Source organism: Epinephelus fuscoguttatus, linkage group LG4, assembly GCF_011397635.1.
Source record: "Epinephelus fuscoguttatus linkage group LG4, E.fuscoguttatus.final_Chr_v1".
In the NCBI taxonomy this organism is placed as follows: domain Eukaryota; kingdom Metazoa; phylum Chordata; class Actinopteri; order Perciformes; family Serranidae; genus Epinephelus; species Epinephelus fuscoguttatus.
Genome location: NC_064755.1, coordinates 16,413,182 through 16,437,939, shown reverse-complemented (window position 1 = coordinate 16,437,939; position 24,758 = coordinate 16,413,182). Strand labels below are relative to the sequence as shown.

General features: G+C 42.9%; 1 protein-coding gene across 1 annotated transcript in view; it reads left to right on the top strand.

The window, feature by feature from the left end:
* The window catches only part of LOC125886973 (neural-cadherin-like), a 100,949-nt gene that overhangs the window by 54,187 nt on the left and 22,004 nt on the right, over window positions 1-24,758 (top strand). Inside the window, exons 9-23 of the mRNA XM_049573396.1 lie at window positions 1,198-1,366; window positions 1,958-2,128; window positions 2,564-2,736; window positions 6,083-6,250; window positions 8,907-9,156; window positions 10,081-10,208; window positions 10,590-10,776; window positions 13,272-13,415; window positions 14,865-15,148; window positions 15,649-17,257; window positions 17,987-18,080; window positions 18,905-19,089; window positions 20,019-20,248; window positions 20,760-21,037; window positions 23,082-23,296. Of these exons, the coding sequence (XP_049429353.1) occupies window positions 1,198-1,366; window positions 1,958-2,128; window positions 2,564-2,736; window positions 6,083-6,250; window positions 8,907-9,156; window positions 10,081-10,208; window positions 10,590-10,776; window positions 13,272-13,415; window positions 14,865-15,148; window positions 15,649-17,257; window positions 17,987-18,080; window positions 18,905-19,089; window positions 20,019-20,248; window positions 20,760-21,037; window positions 23,082-23,296 (4,285 nt within the window). The remainder of the gene's footprint in view (window positions 1-1,197; window positions 1,367-1,957; window positions 2,129-2,563; window positions 2,737-6,082; window positions 6,251-8,906; window positions 9,157-10,080; window positions 10,209-10,589; window positions 10,777-13,271; window positions 13,416-14,864; window positions 15,149-15,648; window positions 17,258-17,986; window positions 18,081-18,904; window positions 19,090-20,018; window positions 20,249-20,759; window positions 21,038-23,081; window positions 23,297-24,758) is intronic.

Genomic DNA, 24,758 nt, shown 5'->3' with positions numbered 1-24,758 from the left:
ACAGCTGGAAACGGGACATATTTTCCTTGGCTTTGTCTAAGGTGACAAATTAAGCATATTTTCACAAAATATCGAACGATTCCTTTAAAGCATTGTTCTTGTTGTTGTCGCTGTCAACCTGAACCCTTCTTAATAACTGACAGTCGGGGTTATTTCGCCTCAATTCAAAGGATATGCCTACACAATATTGTTACATTCCTCTCTCATCTGCCTGTATGTCGCATCCTCTCAGTGCACTTCAGCTATTCCTCTGTCTATCACTCCGTCCTCCCTCTCCTCATCCCACTCTCCAGCTTTTATTTTTTTGCCTTGGCGTTCTCATTTCCCTGGCCTCCGTCTCTCTCCGCTCTGTTTTCCCAGGAGTTCTGATTAGCCTGCACACCCACTCTATCTTTAGGCGCTCCATTGGGATTTCAATTAATTTATGAAAAAAAGTGCAATATCATCACAATATACTATACCTGTTTAATTAACTTCCGCCTTAATTAGGAATGACTTGAACTTCGGCAGAAGACATACTCATGCGGAGCTGGAGCTCCTGAGGTCTTTCGGGTGGGCTGGAAGTCTTGGCAACTTGATGTGTTTAAATATCAAGTTACGCCTCAGAACCATCTGGGCTAGAATGACCTTATGTTTGATATTATGTGATTTTTATGAACAGCTACCTACAGGCCATACTGTCTGTGCCATCATATCCCATGAACCACTGTATTTTTCTTCCTGCGTATCGCTGGCTCACATCCTTTGATCCATCTCCCTCCTTCTGTTTCACTCGCGCTCCTCCTTGCCTATTGTTTTTCTTCTTTCATGGTCATTCTGCAGAGAGAATATAGTGAGCATTTATATGTGATTACAAAAAGGAAAGACTCCAGAGAACAGCTCTTTATCTGGGGCATATGTTCATCAGGGGGAATGAGCTAAATTCCCAGTTTAGACAATGGCATTCACTGCTGGCTCCTCAAAAGAAATCAGCTCAATTGTTTTTATTCGATAGATGTTGGCTTCTATATCTGTAACTTCTATATTGTTTTTTTTCATGCCCAGCACCTCGCTATGTGTGCCTAGTGACCTTCTACTTAATGACTTTATTGGCTTTGATCTCTGTATTCTCATTAGTGTAACATATTTGGACTGTCTATTCTTACATATGAGAATTGTTTCTTGTATTTGTGTGTCTCTTCCCCCCCCTTGTCTCAGTGCCAGCGATATCGTGAGCAAGCTTCAGTGCTGGAGAACCAGCCAACGGGGACTTTTGTGTTGCAAGTGCATGCAGTGGATGCAGATGAGGGAGCAAATGGAAAAGTCAAATATGGCTTAATGCACAGAGACAGCGCCATGCCCGCCTTCAGAATTCATCCAGACACAGGTAGAGTGGTCACGGATTGTCTCGGCTAAAAAACGTCTCAATTAGACATTGAGCACAGAGTTTACTGTAGACAGACAGTGCTGCATTTTAATGCTAATTGACAGCTCTAATTCAACACTGAAGTTGAACTCTGATCTAAGAGGAGAGGAGATGTCCGCATAATTCAAGCTGTTTTTCTCAAGAATGAATCAATGCCAAAACCTGCCCATCGATCATCATCTCATTTGATGTGGTCAAGCTCTGTGTGACTCATCAGCGTGTAAAATGGTTACATAATAAAGGGAGAGCTGTTCTGGAGTCCCGACACGTGGAGGCAACATATTATTCTGTCAGTTATTTTCTTTAAGGCTTCTGCTCTATTTTCTTCATCTCAGGGTTTAATAACAAAGTCACTGCACTTGAAAGGGAAGCCTGACTTACTCCGGAAAAATATGTAATTGTTTACTTGTTTTTCTGATTTATGGGTGGATGGCGAGATGGAGAGATGGATGGATGGATGGATGGATGGATGGATGGATGGATGGATAAATATATGTATTCATTTGTGTGTGTGTCTTTGGTGGGGGTCGGGTCTTTGTTCTGTATTCACAGGAGTGATTGTGACAGCCAGACGCTTCGACAGGGAGCGACAGAGAGAGTATTCAATTACAGTAACGGCCACTGATTGGGCAGAGGAGCCGCTCATTGGCATCTGTCAGCTCACTGTCCAAATACTGGACCAGAATGATAATAGCCCCAAGTTTGAGAATTTGCGCTACGAGTGTAAGTAATAAAAAAAAATTATACATGCTGGTACAAGTGTAACACAGAATTAGTGCTGTTAAAGCAGGAGCATAACTAAAACCTTATGCTGAGTGGTACGGGGTTTATATGCTCTTCTTCTACCTTAATTTAGTAATTTGATTTAATTGAGGATGTGTTTAAGAGTGTGGATGCAGTAAATATGCAGCCTCCATGTTTTGTTTTGGGGAAAAATTAAATACCATTCATTCCCCTGCTTAATGAACTGAATTTCTGTGTAAAAATTGGAAACAAACATAAATACCTTGGTAATAACCTAAATCAGTTTTGCATAATAAGCAATGTCCATCACGACCATAATGCTTGACCTTTACTACCATTTATCATCAGGCCTCTTACATTTCTACTCTCTGACCAGCAAACTGAGTGCACATACATTATTTGTATCCCCTGTAGACTTTCTGAGAGAAGACACTTTAGTCGGTACCAGTTTTCTTCGCGTGGCAGCTCACGATGACGACTTTGGAACTAATGCAGCTATCACTTACTCCATGTCCCTGGAGCAGCCTGAGTATCTGCGGGTCAACCCTGTCACCGGATGGGTCTACGTTAACCAGCCCATATCGCAGGTCAGTCAGCAATTATGAGCGGCCTCCTCTCTGAGCCGGCACACACACACACACAAACACTCAGAGTGTGCATCACATGGCGACCGTGGGTCTGTGTCAACAAAGTTAATGAAGAAGCCACCTCTGAGTGCCTCTGTCTGCTACTCCCAATCTGGGGTATGTGTACTCCCAGAGGTGCCGCTGCATGTGGAAAGACCAAGGAGAAAAGAGATAGACAAAGTTATTAAAAATAGATTTTAACAGCCTGGGATTCCTGTGGTTATGTTTGACCACTACTGCTCTGTCTATCGCACTGTTACTAAACACTATCCCTAAAATAAACATAAAAATCACCTCACCCGCTGTACCTGTCAAAGAAAAAGACGTGTTTTTTAAGTGTATGGCACAGGTTTTTTAGAAGCTAGTTATTAAAAACCAAGACTCTTTGTCCACTTTAAACACTGTGCCTTTGATTTAAGAGATTTAAGGCTTTTTAATTTCACTTTATCATCTGAGGCGTTGATAAGGAGACTGACAGCATGCAGCAGCTTTAGACGAATCATGTATTTTGAAGCTGTTAACTGAGGCTGGGAGATTATGCAAGTGGTTTAACTTAAAAAGCACAATTACCTCCACAGTTCTTTTTAACAGGTGAATTATTTTGCATCATATAAATGATGTTTTCAACATGAAAACTAGTTATAAAGAGTAGCAAGTTCTCCTTGGTTGTTTGTCAACTAATTGATGTACTGAAAGTGTTTTACTGTGTCAGTGTCAGCGATGTAACACATTTCTTTACATTTTTGATTGGTGTCTTGTAGACGTTCATGTTTCCTGCAGCCTATCAGCACTCTTCTCCTTGTTTTCCTCTTTCACTTATTCAAATGCGAGAGTTGTTCTTTGGCTCAAACTTGCTAAAGCACTATAGAGCCGTTTATTATTTAACACGCTTTTTAGCGTAGTGGTGTTAGAAGTCTCTGGAAATTTTGCCGCTGACTTCATGCAAAATTGAAAGTGTTAAGCCAAAAAACCTCGCTAAACAAAGCTGCTGCATATTTAAAAGTGGTTTCAGAGGCTATTTGAATCATCTCACAATCTTTTTTTTCCCACTGTAACTAAGATTGTAAAAGCACTTCATTAAATGTTAAATGTCTTAGCTGGCTCGAGACGTCGTTCTATTTTGATTTTGTCATCACAGCTTCTGATAGCAGCAAATTAGTATGAAGGCCGAGTTTTCACACCGTACTTCACAGGGCAGTGTGCAGCACGTTTCCCTGTTTACTTCAGTGGGATATGAAGAAGAGAGGGCATTGAACAACTGTGGTTTTTATTACGTCCTTAGATGGTGCAGCAAGAGCCAGCCTCAACATGCTGTACAGTACAGCTCTGCAGAGAATTAAGTGGAGAAGATGGAAAAGGTTGCTGTGACCGTATCCGTGATATTTTATGGCTATTTTCTGGTTCAGATCTGACACTATTACTGCAAATTGAATTTTAAACCTTGGTTGGATGTTACCACAAAGTCAGTCAGTCATTTATTGTAAAAGCAGCAGCTGCTGGGTCCACATTGGACATCACAGATTACGATCTTTTTTTCTATGGTATCAAGCTTTGGAAAAGAGCTGCACTTGTTCACAAATACTAATTGGATTGTCCCAGGAATAGAAAATGTAATTCTGAATGGTAAGTGAGATTTCTTTTTGTCTGCAGCACAATAATAGAGTCGCTAGGCCACGATTTGCATTGATAGAATAATGCAGCTGATGGCTTAAATGTTACATCTTAACAATTGAATTCTTATTTGAGCAGTTTTTCATTAACAAAGTGGTATAACTATGACTTGCATTATCTCTTACTGTGAGTGGTGAGAATGAATTTCCCTCATGTGGGCAAAAAAGAGGCCCTTTAGAGGATTTTTAGTTTTTTTTTCTTCACTCTGGTGTGGGTATAATGTTGATGTAACCCATTGTCTAATTTAGATAAACAGAATAAAATACCCCAATGACCTCGTAAGGAAATTTTCAGCTGTCCCTGCAGTGTCCACTTTGATGAAATACACTTCCTCAGTCAAATTCACCCCCTTATTTCCTAGCGGTTCAATTATAGCACAATTACAAAAGTAGAGGAGCTTGTGTGCAGCCTGAATTATAGCTTAATACATCTTTTGTAAGCCTCACACTGCTGCCTCTGTTGTTCTCGGCCTAATTAAATGATTTTCTCAATGGAGTTCATGCAACAAGTTTAGGTACAGACAGTAGCCTGAAGTTATTACTGCCCATCAGCTGATCATGAGCTGATCGCTCTGAGCGTCAGTGATACACCTATTCACATAACAGAGAGGTCCATTTACCCAGCCAGCTCTGCATCTTTAGTGGTTATTGTTGCTATCTGCTGTCACTGGCCAGTTTCCATTGGCCCACTGCCGCAGAGCAAACTGAAGACACAGCCGCGTTATTGAGATTATTGCAAGATTTTATTACTTTAATTCACAATACATCAGGTTTTTAAAGGAGCTCAATACAATATACAGGGTATTAATATAGCAGCAAACAGCTATTTGCTGTGTAAAGATAAAGTGGAGTAATGGCGTCCTGAGCAGTGCAAGACTTCACGCTCCCTCTGTGTGTGTTGTATCAAGCTTCTCTGTTTGTTGTAGTGGTAGATGGTATGGTTGTGCATGCATATTAGTGCATGGGAGTCCCTGTGTGTGTATCCCACTGGCTTGCTTGCACTGCGCTTCAAAGGCGGTTACTGCTGATATAGGGACGGCATCATCTGGGAGGCATAGTGCTCACCCTCTGGTACCCTCATCCGCCCCAAGTCCCACCCCCAGTTAACCATTACCGACCATTTGTTGTTTCCATTGTTAACCCTGTTCAGGCTGTTTCCTCCATGTTGAGAGCAAACAAACAACCTCTAAATCACAGATATGATTTGAATATCATCTTGTAAATATACTGTAACTTTTACATATCCAGCATGTGGTCGCAGGAGATGATGTGATGTGTTTTGGCGGGGTGGGTCAGTTTTTATTAACTGTACTGAAATCAGGAGCACCCTGGTAGCCTGGTTATGGTGCATGCCACATAATCGTGTGATTCCAGCTGTGGCACCGTGGTGGCATATCATACCCTTTTCTCTCCCCATTTCCCGTCTCGCTTTACACCCTATATCTGCCCAATAAAGGGGAAAATTTACCTAAAAAATAAGCCGAAAAAAAAAATCATAATGAAAAAGAGCTGGCTGTCATTTCATAGCTGATCACATAGTTGCTCATTTGTCTTCTATCAGTCAGATATGTGATAAGCAGTTATTCATTTCGACTCTAAATACCATGATGATCATTTTAGTGAATAAACTATTACAGAGGACCTATATCACACGGGACATCGTAGCGACCGACGGGGGAAACCGGAACACTTCTGTGGAGCTGGCAGTGACCATCACCAACGTGAAGAACCAGCCTCCACAGTGGGAGAAGGAGAGCTACAGCGTCATCATCCCTGAAAACACCGCCAGGGACACACCAATAGTGGTACGTGTACAGTATGTGTAACTTTGATCGGAGGCACACTGTTTATATTAGCACATATGTTGTTGAGCTGGATTCTCTTTCTCTTGCCATTTCGAGTTGCTGTAATTGAATCAGCTGAATGTTTGTTTGCTTACTTCCCTGGATAAATTCACAGTCTGAGCGTTACTGAGACACTGTGTTCTCTTTGTGCTCAGAATACACCTTTTGAAAGCTTGTCAGCGCACTGAAAAATCTGTAAACTCGTTTTAGTTTGATGCTGTAGGAGAAAGCTGACATTGGATCGTATGTGCTAAGCAAGTTTCATGACTCCAGGCTCATTAAATCGATTCAAACATCTCCTTTGATGTGAGAAATATATAGCTGTCAATCTGGAGCCCACAGAAATCCCTCTTTTTCCCAAGCTCTTGACAAGGAGATTCACTTCAGGATAACAGGTTATCTCAGGGCTCAGGCAATACGTTTGACTCTCATCCTACTCTGTCTTACTCGGATAGTCAATCATCAAAATAATATTTCTCAATGTTTTTCATAACCTGTGTGTCTTTAGACTACAAACCACAAATGTGGTCTCACATAATTCTAATATAGCCTGTCACATGTGTTAGGCTTTTTGAGCTGCCTCAGAGACAGTCCATGTAAAGTGAATAATCCAACATTTTAGGAAATACACTTATTTGCTCTCTTGTCAGGACTCTCATGTCTTAGTGTTAATTGTGGTGCTTAGCCAGTAAGCTTAGCTCAGCATAAAGTCTGGAAGCAGAGAGAGACAGGGAGCCTGGCTCTGTCCAAATTTAAGAATATGCCTAAGAGTAGCTCTGGAGCTCACAAGTTGACACATTGGTTTGTTTTGTCACACTGCTTCCCCCTGTGTCCAGTCTGTATGCTAAACCGAGCTCATTACCTCCCAGCCCAAGCTTCATATTTAACGGCACAAACACAAGTGTGGTGCGTCAAACTCTCAGCAAGGAAGTGTATAAGCACATTTCCCAAAATGTAAAACTATTCCTTTATGCCATGAATAATGACTTGTTTTGGTGTGCTAGCAGAGCAAGCAGAGCTGTTGAGTATTAAATATGGAACTGTAGCCAAGACATGATTGGCATGGCTAGCATACAGACTGTAAGCAGCGGCAAACAGGTAGTCTGGCTCTGTCCAAAGTTTAATGGTATGCCTGCCAGTGGCTCTAGAGCTCACTTGGTTTGTTTTGTCAAACTGTTTCCCCATGCTTATAGTTTTTATGCTAAGCTAAGCTAATCACCGCCCAGCCCTAGCTCCATACTTAGCGGCCCAAATATGAGCATGGTATCGTCAAACTGTTAGGCAAGAAAGCAAGTAAGGACATTTTCTAAATTGTAAAACTATTACTTCTAAGCCAAAATGATAACCCTGCTTTCGTACATTATAGCAGCTCAAAACAGTTGAGCTTTAAACATGAAGCTAGAGCCAAGAGACGATTAGCATGGCTAGCATCCAGATGGGAAGCAGTGGGAAATGGGGAGCATGACTTTTTCCAAAAACAACTTGTACTTTTCAAGGTTACTGATTAACACGTTATATTTCAATTGTTTTTTTGCTGTAATGTAGCTATTTTTGTCGAAACTGTGAGGTTACCAGGCTACAACTGGAGTCTCCATGGATGCTAGGCAGTATTTTTTGCTACATTTGGACAGAGCTAGCTAGTCTTTATGCTAAGCTAAGCTAATTATCTCATGGCATCTCATGTGGGCTCAATATTCTCATTTCACTCTCTGCAAATCAGTATATTTCCCTAAAAATGTTGAGCTAATTCTTTAAAGCAAGAGAGTTGACCGAGATGTGAATAGAGTGCCCCAGGAAAGAGTCCTAAAACCTGGAAATGAGTTTGCATTTTAACACTCCCAGTTCCCTCATCTTGAAGTCAATGGGTTTTTTGAATGGGTTTTTGGTTAGATACCTGAAATCGGTGGTTGGTGGTTAACACAAGAGACTTTCACGTTTTTATCTGTGACATAAAATACATCAGTTGATACCCCGTGTGTGAATCTGAAGCCTTTGTATGTCTTAAAAGAGGTGGTTGCTACAAGTGGCTAAACGAGACTACAGGACGTCATCATGCTGAACACGGCTTTACAGCGTTGTTGTGGTGGCGACGTTGAAGTCATGCAACTGTGATGTAGTTCGTTTATAGCCTAGTGTTAGCATTTTAGATCTGGTGATTGCATTTAGGCTTCAAAAATCATAAAATTGGTGTTCATTTGTGAAGATTGAACAAAATGTGTAAGTATCACGTGGTTTTTTGTTTTTTTTTGGGGGGGGGGGGTGTTGCCACAGAGCTTATTTTTTGCAATAATCCAAAAATCCAATTGGAAAAAGACTTGGCGTCAGTCTACAAAAAAACACATCATCCCTGGAGCACTCTCTATGTGACATAATGCAGGTTGAATCAGTCAGCCACATGGGATTTGGCCGGGAGGCAGATTTCTTTTTTTCTGATATTCTGAGCATTTTGACCACTTACTCAAGTCAGTTTTTCTGAGATCCAATCAAAATCAAGATCCAACTTTCCCATTGATTCAAACATCTTCTTTGATGTGAGACATATAAAGCTGTCAATCTGGAGACCACAAAAATCCCTCTTTTTCCCCAAATCATGATCCAACTTTCTCACCCTATTCAGACAATTAAGGCGACTTCTCAGCTGGGGGATCCAAGGGTGACCTATAACCTGGAGGATGGGATGGTCCCAGAAACCAACATGCCAGTTCGTTTCTACCTTTCCCCCAACCGCGAAGACGGCTCCGCGTCTATCCTTGTGTCCGAGCCGCTGGACTACGAGACCACACCTGTCTTCTCTCTCCGGGTTCGAGCGCAGAACGTGGCCGCGGTGCCTCTTGCAGCTTTTACCACGGTTTATGTCAATATTACAGGTGTGATTTGGTTTTTCTCTCAATTAACGTTTTCTTTGTTCCTTGTTCTTGTTTTTGGAATCATCAGACTTTACTGTTCCATTAGCAGGTCTTTGATTAATTAAAATCCTCCAACTGTATTTTTAGATTAACTGACATTTACACATTTCATTCTTTTTATATTTATTTACAGCGTATAATTAGGTGTAGCGTGCAATAATTAGCTGCTGGGTAATTTAAGTAATGTCAAATTGTCATATGATGACAGTTTCAGTGGGTTGAAAAGGTAATGATTTCTATATAATAACAAGATATAGTATACATATGCCGTATATAATTACCTAATGTATTTATTATTAATTATTTTTTATCAAAGAGTAAAGTGCTGCTGGGTCTAAGTAGGAGTCATATACCAGTGCTCTTTGGATACTTCAGGTGTACTATATTTATTCCATCTTGTGAAGGGCTAATTGCATGAGTTAAGTATACTACCAATAAAAATAGAAAATGCAAGTCTCCTTCAAAATCAATCCAAGGCACACTGTAGGGTTTGTGCAAAAATTAAAATGGTAAGATAGATTAAAAAGACCACCGCGTATTAATTTGAGACTTTGTTTTTGCAATATGTGTCAAACACAAAACTGATTTATTTGTCTTAGGTTTGACAAACACGTAGCCAAAGAATCATGCTCGTCTTTTAGCAGTTAAGTACAAGGTTGAGTTCATCTGCAGGTGAAGAAGTCTAACATCCACAATGCCCAAGTCAGCAGCTCCAATAAACAGTGTTGCACTCATGTTTTTTTCTTCAGAAAATCAAACCTCTAAATCTTTAATGCGTGCAGTTACAAAGGCTACAGCTTTGGATGCCAGAGAATTTATTACCTAATTACTATCCGGAAATTAGCACATTATCAATTTGTGACTAAATCCCTGCTCTCTCCTCAGATGTCAATGACAATGTGCCATTTTTCACCTCCTCCATCTACGAGGCCTCGGTCACAGAGGGAGCCCAGATAGGAACATCGGTTCTCCAAGTGTCTGCCCATGACAAAGACCTGGGTCTAAATGGAGAGGTTTGTATTTATCTATTTGTGTAGTGCAGGTACAAAACAATGAAGACATTTTCAACCACCCACAGACTGTTTTTTTCCGTGCTTAACCAACCGTGTTATGCTAGGAGGAATACTCTGTAACATCACACCACAGTCCCTTCACTGTGGAAGTTTTTGTTTTCCAGAGTTGTCAAAGTGCTGTAATGACAGTGAGTGACTATGACAGTGTCAGTGGGACATAGTATCGATATAATTTCGCCTGTAATGAGAAGACAGACTCTGGGAATATAATAGAGACCTCCTGACATTTTCAGCTACAAAGCCTTTAATTTTTGCCATTTCTGCAGCTTATTGCTTGAAAGACTACTGTGCCTTAATTTCCAAATTCCCTGTGCTCCACAGATCACTTACTCTCTGCTGAGTGACAGCAGTGGTGACCACCATCTGTTCCGCATAGACCCGAAACTAGGGATCATCTACACAGAAGCAGTGTTTGACCGTGAGGCGCGCAGCTCCTATTTGCTGGAGGTTCAGTCGGAAGATGGTCAGGAATCGGCGCGACCGGGGAAGAACAAGCAGCCCAACTCAGGTTCAAAATTATCAGGATTTTAATGATGATATCAGACTTTTTCAAGTGAATATATAACTGCTCATGAGTTTATATTTATGCTACCTCTCATTAAAGGAATAGTTTGACATTTTGGGAAATACACTCATTTGAAGAAGACTGACGTCACTGACTTATGTGTAGAGCTTAGCTTAGCACAAAACAGGAAACACTGATAAACAGTGAGCCTGGCTCTATTACGGTAAACAAAAAATGCCTACCAGCTCCTCTAAGGCTCACAGATGACCAGTCATGGTTTCGCTGGCTGTCTTTGGGATTGTTGAGTCCTGAAATGCTTAATTTCACAACAGCTTTTCTAAAAAAAATTCCGATGCTTGTTACAGCAGCATCAGAATCTGTTTCTGATGATGGGGTGTGAGGGCAGCAACAGCCAACGATTGCCAACGATCACCTGTTGCTGGTATCTGACACAGCGCTGAAAGATCGCCCCAGTGAGCCACTCTCCTCTTTCTCTCTTTACCTGTTAGCACTAGCTAACACAGCAGCAGTGGCTAACATCTCAAAGCAAGCTATTAAGTGGTTGCAAAAAAGTCATACCAACACCAATAATCAGTCTTTAAACATTTTAATAAAGGTAGGGTAGCGTTAACCGTGTGATGCTGACATTTAGCCTTGTCACTGCGGGCATAACTGTCTGAGGCACAGAGCTTACAATGCTCTCATAAACAGAGAGAGACAGAGAAACAGTGAGACAAGGAGGGGCTGAGCACACCAATACGCTGCGTGCAGCTCTACAGTGAAATTAGATTTGAAAAAAGTTGTCATTTGCAGTAAAGTTGGGGGGATTGCACGAATTTGCAAGGGCAGAATTCACAGATATTGGTTGAATGTGCATTATTGGTTGCGATCACAACATCGCAGAGGGACCGATTAACATGTTATATTTTGTCTGTTTACAAAAACCTTTCATTGCGCCCAGCTGCAAAATAATCCGGCACATAACTACCTCTATCTTAGCCTTTGCTATGCCATAATCATAGCTTAGCATTAGCTAGCCTGCAGACTTTAGCTTCACATTTACCATTCAGACATCAGAGTGGTATGAATATTTTCTCGACAAGAAAGTATATAAGCATATTTTCCAAAATGTCAAACTATTCCAAAGACAATTTTAAGCATTTTAAGTATGCAAAAAATATCTTACTTCACATTTAGTGTATCCCTATCCTTTTAACTCATACCAATTGCTGTTTTTCATTTTTGTTACATTCTAAGAGACTGTGAGATTCAGCAGAGGTGACCTCTGGCCTGCTGCAATACCCTATCCCATAAAAAGTAGCATTGTTCTTTTCCCTGCAATTCTACAGGGCAATCCTGAAAACTATGAGGAGTTCGTCCTCTGTGCACTGGGTTTTAAACAGACTGCATTGGCGTGACAATACATTCATTTACACCTTGGGATTGACTTTGAAAAGTGAATATTAATTTGATTTAGTCCACTGCCATGACCAGACATCCTCATGTGAGAACAGCTCAGAGATTTCTCAGCACTGTTTTTTTTTTTTTTTTGTTACAATCCTTTTTCCCCCCTCCCGTTTTTAATTTTCGTTGTTCAATATTTAACCTGTGCAGCCTGTGTTTGTTTACATTGTCCTCTTTGTGACATTTTGGCAGTCATAACACCTCAGCCTGTGTTTAGAGTGACGTATTATGACGTTTTTATACAGGAGTTGGTCCTTTGCAAATGTTTGCAAAGGAGGTATTAGGGGTAAAGGGTGATGTTTTTGGAGCAGTAAAGCCTTCTCTCCAGAGTTGCCAGGGCTGCTTAGCATTTGTAATGAGCCTTAGCTGTGTCTTGGGCTATGAATCTCTCCACATCCAGAAGGGCTCATCTCCTCTGCAAACATTACCTGTCTCGCTGCGTCACCTCTGGGATACACCAAGAGGAGGAGGGAAATGTAAAAACAAGCCGAGAAAATAGAGCCACCCTCCACTGCCATCATCTCTTACTGCAGCAGCTCCAAATTAACATGTCACCCGTGTGTTCTGTGAGCAGATAATTTACTCTTTCTAACTAAAGAAATAAACAGCGTAATGAGGAGGGCACCGATAAGACACAAACACTTGTCATCTTATAAATATTTAACCTTCCCAGCAGAGAGGTTCTTTATCTACTCTGCAAAAAAAAAGCAGCTTGTTGAAGAGGTTTAGCTCCATTACTGTTATTCTTTCTGTTCAAAACAGTTACTCCTATAAGAACAATAAACTGTTGACAGAATGAATAATTTATGTAATTACAACACATATTTATGAGTAATGTTTTTTCTGATTTCCATGTCAATGAGGCACATTGCGTTCCGTTAAGTGCCTCTTCCCCACTAAACAGTGACAATGAATTGTAGAATCAATAAACAGATGGAGGGAGAATACACACATACCGTGTTTGCCAATGTGTGTGTGTGTGTGTGTGTGTGTGCTGCGCCTTTTAATCTTCTGCCATTCTGTCATTCTTGCAGACACAGCGTATGTGAGGGTTTTCATCAGCGACGTCAACGACAACAAACCAGTCTTTGCTCAGCGACTGTATGAAGTCGGTGTCGACGAGAATGCAGATGTGGGCCTGGCTGTTGTCACTGTTAGTGCTAATGACGAGGATGAAGGTATGCTTGATGAGGCAGCAGACTGAGGAAGTCCCAAGGAGATTTTACCGATGCCACTTCCTAGAATTAAAGGTTAAAGAAGCAAGCCAACCGGAACCTATATAAAAGTTTTTTGTGAGACACTTTGAAACTTCACACAAGTTTGCCAGATTGCACTTTCTTTATTTCTCACTCCCTTGAAATAACAGAAGTATTCTGGCAGCCCATCAGTCAGTTTTTCCTGCAGTGAGTTGTGTGCCAAGTACACACCTTTTCTTTTTTCTTTTTCTTTTTTTTTTTTTTTTTGCGAGATGCATTTGTAGCAGAATGCATAAAGTGACCCTGTGGGCAGTCTTTCCCAATCTGGCCTGAGCTCTGCTGAAATCACACTGCTGAAATCATGCGGTGTGCTAGATTTAGCAGTCGTCATTTGAGTGCTTGGTAATGCACTGTTGCACATATGTTCCAAAAAGAGTGACACGCTCCCACACAGTAGGTGGGCGGGATTTAACCAATAAAGCAGTTGCTCATCCACCGTAGAGCGGTAGCCTAAGATCCCTTTATCAGGCATGTTTAGGTCCGTTAATCAAGTATTTATGGTGAGCGGGGGTGCAGCTTAGGCTGGGCTGCAGCGCTAATGATGAATAGCTGTGGAATAACACCAACCTCCAACATTAAAGTTGCAATGCTGTTGCAGTTGTGTCTGAGAGGCTACACTCAATCTGTCTTGTTTAAAAACCAACACCCTGGGCTTGACTGCTGTAAGCCTGCCAGATCCCTGTGGGAGGCAGGGAGCACTTTGTCAGCTAGGGTTGTGTTAATAGTACAGATTAGTGTATTTACATGGGATTGTAGCTACTTTAACCCAAAAGGATGATTGAAAACGAAGACTGTTCATTCCAGGAGATTATCTTATCTATTCCAATGTTAAACCGGTAGACTGGATGGTCTCCATGGAGACACAGAAGATAAGTTCAGATATTGACTTCCTCTTTACTAAACTACACCCCCCCCCCCACCCCACCATTCCCTAGAGGGCACTATTACTGTATGCTTCTTTTTACTCTCATGCTCTCCTTTACTTTTTTCAGCACTCTTTTTTAATTAGTATCTGATTAAAGCCGAGAAGACGAGCTACAACGTTTCCATTTAATTAAGCAATCAAAACAAGAAAGGGAAACATGAAAACCTACTAATGCTCAGGTCTTGGAGGAAAGGAGGTGTAATACTCTTGTGGTTACGCCGTTCTCTTATTGCTAGAATGATAGTGCTTCCGCTTAAAGTAAGAGGAAGGGACAATACTGAATTATTCAGCAGCAAACCGTTGTTAAGTCTGTTACCTTCTTGAAATATTGCTTCACTTAGGTTTCACCTCAAGATTGCAATAACCTTGTTATAAAACAGTTAATTTGCAGAATCAGGATGGTGTTTTCACATTCTCAATCATGCATTTTGTAATTACTGCCGCAGGAGCCAATGCCAAGCTGCGCTACCAGATTACATCTGGCAACAAAGGTGGTGTGTTTGATATCGAGCCAGAGGTGGGGACGATCTTCATTGCCCAGCCTCTGGACTATGAGCAGCAGAAGAGATACAAGCTACTGGTCCTCGCCTCCGACGGGAAGTGGGAGGACTATGCAGCCGTAGTGGTTACTGTGGTCAATAAGAATGACGAGGCACCCGTGTTCTCCATGAATGAGTACTATGGATCTGTCACAGAGGAGCTTGACGGGTCACCAGTGTTTGTACTGCAGGTGAGAGGTTGAGATGATTAAAGCTAAGAGGTTTTCACTGCAGGTTTTCCATTAATTACTATAATCCATAGATCTGTAATTATCTTGACAGCTTCACAGAATTTCAAAGTGTAGCAGTGTGCAGCAGAAAAGAATTGCTTGAATTACTATTTCAGTGTATCCACAGTCTTTTACTGTTTATACACTACCATAGTTTGAAACATTACAGAAATATCATTCCACTAAGTTAAAGAGACGGTGGTGATGGATCCTGTGTGTGGAAACTCAGTAGTAAGACTGTCAGACCCATTCTGAGGCCAGATGCAGGAAACATGCCTGATCAGAGCTCATTGCTTCAATTTAGGTGGTCGGGAAAAAGTGCAAACACTTAAACGGGCTGTCTAAAAAATCCAAAAGCAAAGAAGACCCGGGTGACGGCTGAAAAGAGATAAGAGGAAGTAATTTGAGTTTGACTAGATGAATGAGTATCCATTTTTTTAAGAAGTTGTCTTTCTCTGCAGGTGACAGCCACTGACCCGGACAAAGACGCAGACCAAGGCGCCATACGATATTCCATTCATGGCCAAGGGGCAGAGTCACACTTCATGATCAACGACATCACGGGGGAGATGTACGCCCAGCGCACCATGGACCGAGAGGAGCGTGCCGTCTGGCGCTTTGTTGTCATGGCGACAGATGAAGAGGGCGAGGGGCTTACTGGCTTTACGGATGTTATTATCAACGTGTGGGACATCAATGACAATGCCCCCGCCTTCACGTGTGCCCCTGATAATTGCCACAGCAGTGTGGCGGAGAACTCCCCTCCTGGAACGATTGTTGTGGAAATGACAGCGGTAGACCTTGACGATGCAGCTGTAGGTCAGAACGCAATCCTCACGTACCGGATTACAGAGAATGTGCACAACGCAAACAATGCAGACCTTTTCACTATTGATTCCAGCACTGGCACTATATCTGTGGCAGCAGAGGGTCTGGACCGGGAGTCCGCTGGCAGCCACCAGCTGGTAGTGGAGGCCCGGGATGGCGGGGGTATGACAGGTACAGCCACTGCCACTATAGTGGTAACAGACATCAACGACCATGTGCCAAAGTTTAGAGAGGACCGCTGTAGTGCTCGTGTGCCTGAGAGCACTAATGAAGATGCTCCCATTCTGGAGCTGAGTGCTGTGGACCCTGACGCTGGCACATATGGACAGCTGGCCTTCAGTGTGGTGGCAGGAGACCCGGAGCAACGATTTTATATGGTCAGCCACAGACTGGAGCAGATGGGCACTTTGAGACTGAAGAAGAAGCTGGACTTTGAGAAGCCAGGGGAGCAGCGGTTTAACCTTACCATCAAGGTGGAGGACTCTGACTTCTCCAGCTTCATCCACTGTCAGGTTCTAGTAGAGGATGAGAATGACAATGCCCCTGTGTTCACCCCGATTTCCCACCTGCTCTCCCCTTTGCCCGAGGACGTAACTGTAGGAACCAGCATCATTCAGGTTGCAGCCACTGATTCCGACTCAGGCCTGAATGGGGACATTTTGTACAGCATTCTCCCTCAGTCTGACCCAGCTGGACATTTTACAGTCAGCCGAGCTGGTGTGGTCACAGTTGCCAGGCCACTGGATAGGGAGACGGTAGGAGGTTATGAGCTGGTTGTCATGGCGACAGACCGGGGTACCCCGACACTGACTGGCAGTGTCACGGTCCAGTTGCCGCTGCTAGACATGAATGACAACGGGCCAGAGCTGGAGTCAGCCTATACTCCTGTGCTATGGGAGAACAGTCCAGCACCTCAAGTGGTCTGGCTCAACAGGAGCTCAACTCTGCTTCATGTTGTGGACAGAGACTCCCCAGAGCACGGGCCCCCGTTCTTTCTCTCCCTGCCCTCAATTTACTCCGTGGACTTCAACCTGCAGGATCACGGGAACGGCTCTGCCACGCTCACTGCCCTGCGGAGATTTGACAGGGAAAGGCAGAGCGAGTTCCACTTGCCGGTGATCATGACCGACAGCGGCGATCCACCAATGACAGCCACAAACACGCTCACCATCACTATTGGCGACCAGAATGATAACGCCCACCAGGCAGGAGAGAAAGATGTCTATGTGCATAGCCGCAAGGGTGAGTTGCTCGCTTCCCCTCATTTCATTCTCTTTGCCCCTTGCTTTCGCTACAGAGCTTTTCACTGCAGGCAGAGCTTGAGTGAAGAGGGGAAACTGAGGCTACAGCTGAAGGGTAAAGTTTTCACTCCCATACCTGCTCGGTGTAGTCTGGAATTCATAATTGCACTCTTCCTTTTACATTCTAACAGTGTTTTGTTATGGTAATATCGTTGTCAAATCCTTTCTCAAGTCCTCAGCACATCCTTCCCTTGCCAACCCTATGCCTAAAGCTCATCCGAGCATCACATTATGATAAGGATCATGATTCTTCTTTGTTTGTAGTTTTTTACCCTCCAGGTGAGTTGGTAAGGTATGTTGGCTTGTTAGTGTTTTGATCGCACACTCAGCTACATGGCAGTTTTGGTAATTGTGGAAAACAGGAACGCTGTGACTCATCCTGGCTGCCATTGTTTACCCAGCTGCAGTACTCTGGCACTGCAGGTCGATAATAACATAATCCATACTGAGATAGCCCTGCTTCCTTAAGCTCCACGCTCTCTGAAGTGGAGCACTGAGAGCCTATTCATTCCAGCAGTGGGGCTCCACAGTTATGAGCATAATAAGTAGAACAGAACACAAGAATGCAAGATAAGGAGAAGAGAGGGACGAAAAGATAAGTGTTGGCATCAGCAGATTCTGTCCAGACGGAATCAATGTGTGCGTGTGTGTGTGTGTTTACCTTGAACAGGAAGGATGGCAAATGCGGCACTGGGGAAGGTGTATGCCCCAGATCCCGATGACTGGGACAACAAGACATACACTCTGGAGACAAGCGCAGCCAAGTAAGAGCTCTCTGTTAAATGCATATAATTTTTTCTTTTTTTTTTATGAAAACATGCTGATCTCCAAATGTGCAACACAAGTACAAGTGCTATAGCAATACAGTACCAGGAGAACTGCCAACAGTGTAGAATTGTAAAATAAAGAGGATGTGGACTCAGCATTGAGGCTGTATTTCTCTAACAAGGCCTTTTTCAATGATATCACCCAGCCTGAAACATGCCTAACAGGTACTTCTTCTAATCTTAGATCCAATTCCCCCACCTCTGATAAAAGCTACACTTTCCGAAGGGACTTTGATAATAGCCGTCAACAGTGATTGGCATTCTGGAATATGCAATCAGATTCAAACAAACTAGGCAATCTCGGTCCACCTGTATGATGTTACTGAGATGAAACAGCCAGTACGAGCACCGTCTGACTTCATCAGGGACCTTGTGCAGCTCTTCAGTATTCACACCCTCAAGATCAGATTAGAAATACCAATTGCATATTTGTTTTATTCATATAACAAATTCTGACAGTTACCATGACAACTATAAAGCTCTTTTGGAGCGAAAGAATTTGTTTTTTTTATCTCCTTCTTGGCGTTTTTCCTTTTTCTTTTTTGTTTTTTTTCCACTCAATATGGATTCGCATTAACTTCCTGCTGGATTAAACCCAGGTACCGTTGACCAATTCTCTCCTTGTCTGTCTGCCATCTGTCAGCTGTTTTTTCTCTGAAAAAGAACTTGGGGGGGGGGCACTTGTCTTTTTTTCCATTTCTTTCTTTCATCTTCCTCTGAAGCCGTCCTCCACTACTTAATAGCTCTTCTGCTTTCCTCAGATACTTCAGTCTGAACCAGAGCTCCGGAGTGCTGACTGTCCGCCAGAACACTCCAGCAGGCAGCTACTGGTTGAGGGTCGGGGTGTCTGATGGGGTGTGGCCCGATGTGTACTCAGGGGTCAGAGTTCATGTCAGAGAGCTGGAGGAAAAGGCCATCCTGTCGTCCGCCTCGCTGCGCTTGACCGGTAACATTAGCAGAAACACTGACTCACCGGTGGCATAAACACTGTTAATTTTCAATCATTGGTTGCCTGCAGGTATATAGACGTGGCTGTGTCTCCACATCAACCCCCAAACCAGTCAAGACAATATTGAATATTATTCAAGTGGATTCCCTGTTTCAGTCATCCTCCGCAAAATAGAAAAGTTGCTCTTTGTTGCTTCTGTTGTTCAATTCCTTTTTGAAGCTGATGTTGAAAGAGACAGCATCTGCCACAGGCATGAATAAATTGGTACTTTTCATTGACTGATTATCAGGTTGTCAATCCAGTTAACGCTGAAATAATAGGCTGTCAGGAGAAATTTTTACACTTGCATTATTTAACATTTCTAAGCATTGTAAAGCAACCTTTCACACTGCTTGGTGGTAATGGTTTCCTTCTTCGTCTTATTCTTTAACACTTTGAAGTTGGTGTTAGAGTGTTCATTTCTCCGTCAGTCTCTCAGAGCAAATCGGAGTTATAAAGGTCAATTTAGAAGTGTCAGGTAAAGTCCTTGACATTTAAAAAGCCATTCGGCGAACAGAGTCGAAGGCTATTATGGATGCCTCTGACTCCAAGTCATTATCATTTTTGGAGATTAAAGATGACTGCCCACATTCTCTGGATATTATTGGAAGGTGGCACCACAAATGTGATTGATTCTCTGGTCATTAGAATATTTTGTACAAAGCAGCTCCTCAAGACCCTTACTTTAGTTCAGCAAGGAAATGAAATGATTTTTACTTGACTGCATCATGACTCATTCACCTTATGGATGATTCAGTGAGGAAGTGGATCAATAAAGGGAGATGTTAGGCTACCTCTTGTGCTAATGGAATCAGGAACTCAGAAGACTTTGATCAACTCCATAGTTGTCACTGACGAGTCAGTAGTTCTCTCTTTGTCTCCTGAAGGCATAACAGCGAGAGATTTTATCGACTCTCACGTCGAGGGGAAGAGTCGGCTGGAGACGTTCTGGGACTTCCTGTCTGAAACCCTGTCTGTCAGACCGGGGAGCATCAACATTTTCAGCATAGCAGACAGGGAGGAGAAGACTGTGGACATCCATTTCTATGTGCTAACTGATAATGGCTACCTGCGCCCAGAGAAGCTGCACGCCGTCCTCAGCGCGCATAAAAAGAAGGTATATATACCATCGTGTCTGATAGATAGAGATCAATGCTCATATATCAAGTGATACTCCCGGGAGCTTGAGGGGAAGCGATAACGGGGCTTTTTATCTGCCCTTTTATTTCCACACCAACTTTCTGTCTGTTTACTGCCTGGCCCTGTCATGTCTCTTTGTCTCTCCCATTCATTTCTTCTCCATGTCTCCTTTCTTTATTTTAATCGCTTTCTTTCTTTCATGTTTTGATCGTGCATCATTTTGACTCCCCCGTCTCTCCTAACTATATGTCTTTCTCCTTTAAAAACAACCAGTTATTGAATATTAAAATAATTTATGTAGATTACTCCCTGCCTTCCTCTTTTGCATGGCTTGTCAGGTCTTTTATCCCTCCAAACGTATATCACTGTGTACCCCGCACCACCCACATTGGAGATACAAAATCGTTGTATCTTCACTGACAATTATTGTAATTTCTATTTCTGTCTCCCGCATCTCTTCCCTTCTTCTCTTCTCTGACTCTCCACAGCTGCAGTCACTGCTGCGTTTGAATGTGAGCCAGGTGCAGGTAGACGAGTGTGTGCGCACGGACTGCAAGACATCCGGCGGCTGCTCCACACAGTTAGGCATCAGTGACTCGCCCACCCTGGTAGACTCAGGTGCTTTATCCCTGGTGTCAGTGAAGGTGACATCCTCGGCTGTGTGTGGCTGTGCTGCCAGGGTAATGACCCACCAGCCCTGCTCCTCCTATGCCAGTAACCCCTGCCTTAACGGGGGAACCTGCGTCGACACCCAGAGCGGGTACAGGTGAGAGGCATGTGTGCAGATGTTCAGGAGCACTGAAACTGGGGGAAGGTCTTATAGGAACGGAAACAGGAATAGGAGTTTTCCTGATGTGCTGCAGTCATCTCTCCAGTCCTGTCCTACTAACTCTAAGAGTGACATCTTGGAAAAGTCCAGAATTATTAAACTTTCCCCTTGTGAGAAAAATCTCCTTCACCTGCAACTTGACCTAACTTGCTTGAGCTGCTCTGCTGTGTTGTCAGCTGAATATAGAGTAGCAGGATTTTCAAAAGGCTTTGGGCTATTTGCAATTGAAGCAATATGCATGTATGTGCATATCATTTTTAAAACGGGACTCTTGAGTGTATCTTGCCAAGATGATTAAATTAGGTCTCTAGATATATAGCCTGATATTGAAATTTTAAAAAAATTTGTGTGCTGTGTTTTGCAGATCGTAAAAGCAAATAACGAACAGAGCCTTTGTATCAAGTACTTTGAACATTAACATTTAATATTTATAAATGGCTGTAGTCAATAGAAACAGCTTTAAATTCAAGCGCATAGGTCTCTGTGGGAATCGTATCACAGAAGAAACAGCACGCAGTTCATTTCATGCACACACTAATGCCCAGATTAAATAAATATAGGGCAAGGGGATTAGTACAACTCTGGCCCCCCTCTATGCTCACAACTTCTCAAAATCTCATTTAATGCCATTTACTTCATGTAACAGTGTACAGAACACTCTTTTCCTTCTTTTATCTCTTAAATTGTCTCTGCTGCAGTTGATCGGCACGCTGCTGAGAAAAGCTCTTGTTCTGTAAGAAGACCATCTTCCCGTATGTGCTATATGTGCCCTCTTGTGAATGCAGTACAACCATAAAGAATCCAATTTTTGGTTCAACCCTCTGTTGAAGGAGCTTAACAGGCAACCTCAGATGGCAGCCGATCAGATATTGTCAGTCAGAAGTGAGAAAAACATGCCCTGCACTTCTTGATTTGGATTGGCACTGCTCTCATGAGTCACATGAAAGAGCTGTAAAAAGAGTGAGGTGCTGCGCACGGCGTGTGCATATGTATGCATAAGGCTACACTCCGCCTAAGCCGTCCCTTTTGCTGCGTATGGATCAGTATTCCTGACATGTGTTACCCCTCTGCAGAATAAACAGCGATGGGGAGAAACAGCCCCTAACGGCCTCAGTACACACAGCCTTCCTCAGACACTGCATGAAAATAGATGGCTTTGACATTATCAGCAAAGCCAGCTTGTCTCACATGCCTACATTGGAGGGGATAGGATGAGATCAACTGGTCCCTTCCATCCTCGCCATCGGTGTGATGGAATGGGCTGTTTTTCATCGCTGCATGTATCTCTGCCTTTATGGTGTTTTTGTGCGATTATTAATATTTAGCATTACGGTCTCACACACAAACACGGTGAAGATAGGCATGGAAAACATTTCATTTCCAGTTTCTGCAAGAGCAGTGATCCCTAACACTCAAGCTCTAATCAAAGTAGATAAGTACAAGAAGAGGCAATTGCACAGATATCAAGCAAAGCGTGTAATACCTTAAGAATGGGAAGGGGGCGAGTGGGGATAAGTGAGAAAAAGTCCAGGAAATCAGCGGTGGTACGGCGCATAGAAAAGTGAGAGAAATAGAATTAATTATCTCCTAACAAAGGAGATGTGATGTGCCGAGCAGGAACAGTCTCTGGGGGTTCAGCTCGGGCAGCTGTGATAGATAAAGAATAGACCGGAGTAATGTTGTGTTCATAGCTAATTGATTTAATGTACAATTGAATATTCAGGGCCTCGTTGCTAATGCAAACAATTGATTCATAAGATCGCCTTCTTAGCTGCCTGTGGACCGCAGCACGCTGGAACAAAGTCAAAACCCCCTCTTGTGTGAATCAACAATACTGTCACGTCCACAACAGAACAGTCACCATGCTCAGATCCAGAGATTGGACAGTGTGAAGATTTCACAGAGCACAACACATGAATGACACTGATTGTTTCTTTCCCCTTGATTTTCCTCACTTTTTTTTGTTTTCTCTGTGCTACAGGTGCCACTGCCCCCCGCAGCTTGAAGGGCCAGACTGTCAGCAGACAAGACTGAGTTTCCTTGGCAACGGCTATGCCTGGTTTCCCCCCATAAGGCCGTGCTTTGATAGCCATCTTTCACTGGAGTTCATGACAGAGGAAGACGATGGACTGCTACTGTACGCCGGCCCGTTGGCCACTCTGCTGCCTGGGGAATCCGAGGACTACATGGCCATAGGTAAAGAATGAGTCTGGATAATTAGATGCGTGCTGCCAAGGGATCCGTCGGCCATTATTGCACTAAAACTTGGAACTTAATTTTGTGTGTTTAATTACTGGGTGGTGGCTAATCAGATATATGAGGTAAATTTTGTTCGTTAGTGTGCTGCTGAGGGATACGAGTACTCACTCTACTGAGTTCTGCAGTAAATGCTTAATGTGCTGCTACACGGGCAGCCCAGTTTTACTGTCTAATGTGTGTGTGTAACACTTTGTCATGTGCTACGAGGAATTGTATTTCTGCTTACCCTCTGCATCGGTGTCACAGCAGTTCTTCCGCTGAACCGACTCTATGACTGGTGGACATTCAATGTCTCAGTCAAGGACACGTCAGCAGGGTTTATTCTTGCTGACACAAAGGCTCAACCTGAATCCTCCAGGTGAAGGACAGCACTAAACATTACATCAAACTGAACAGGTGATTGGGTGTCGTGGCGGCGACATGTAAGGCTTCCTACTTACAAAGTGTTTATAAATAGCTTCCCAATTGAAAAAGACCTTCAGTGCAATCTGACCTACATTACTGTAATTCATTTAGCTGTTGGTAGTATGGGTAGTGGTGTCTTTTTTAATTAACTAAATAGCAGAGGTAATAAAATTCATAGAGCGCAGTAAAGCCAAAAAAGCACTGGATGTCAATATGACGTCAGAGAGACGTTGGACTTTTGGAATTTTGGTTGAGATGGGATTACAATATTTTAAATGTCTAACGATGTCAGACTTTCAGGTTGTTTGGGCATTAATATATCTTGCAGACGTTGGGTTTTGTTTTTCATACCTTAGAACCATCCATCCATTTTAGTAACCGCTTATCCTCTTGAGGATGGCAGGGGGGCTGCAGCCTATCCCAGCTGACATTGGGCAAGAGGCAGGGTACACTCTGGACAGGTCGCCATACTATCACAGGGATGACACATAGCGACAGACTACCATTCATACCTACGGGCAATTTAGAGTCACCAGTTAACCTGCATGTCTTTGGACTGTGGGAGGAAGCCGGAGTACCCAAAGAAAACCCACGCAGACACGCTGCACAGAGGGGCTCCCTCCTGGGATCGAACCAGGAACCCTCTTGCTGTGAGGTGACAGTGCTAACCACTACAGCGCCATGCCGCCCTACCTTGGAACCAAATGTGGTCATTCTATGTCAAGATGTCATTGGCATGAGACGTTTAGAAGACGCTGGACTTTGGTTATTTAGCAACACAACTTAATGCCAACAAAATACCAGCATCATCTGTCGTCAGTATTCTAGGTCAAATTAACATTATCATTAGACATCCTGTCATTGCATTGCGGTCACCCAACGTCACAACCTAAATTTAACCAAAAATCAGCGTCTAAAATGGTGCTGGCCAGCTGGGAAAGCGTTAAATAATAAAGACAGGTTTTAAAGTAATGTTGGAAATATTATGCAGATT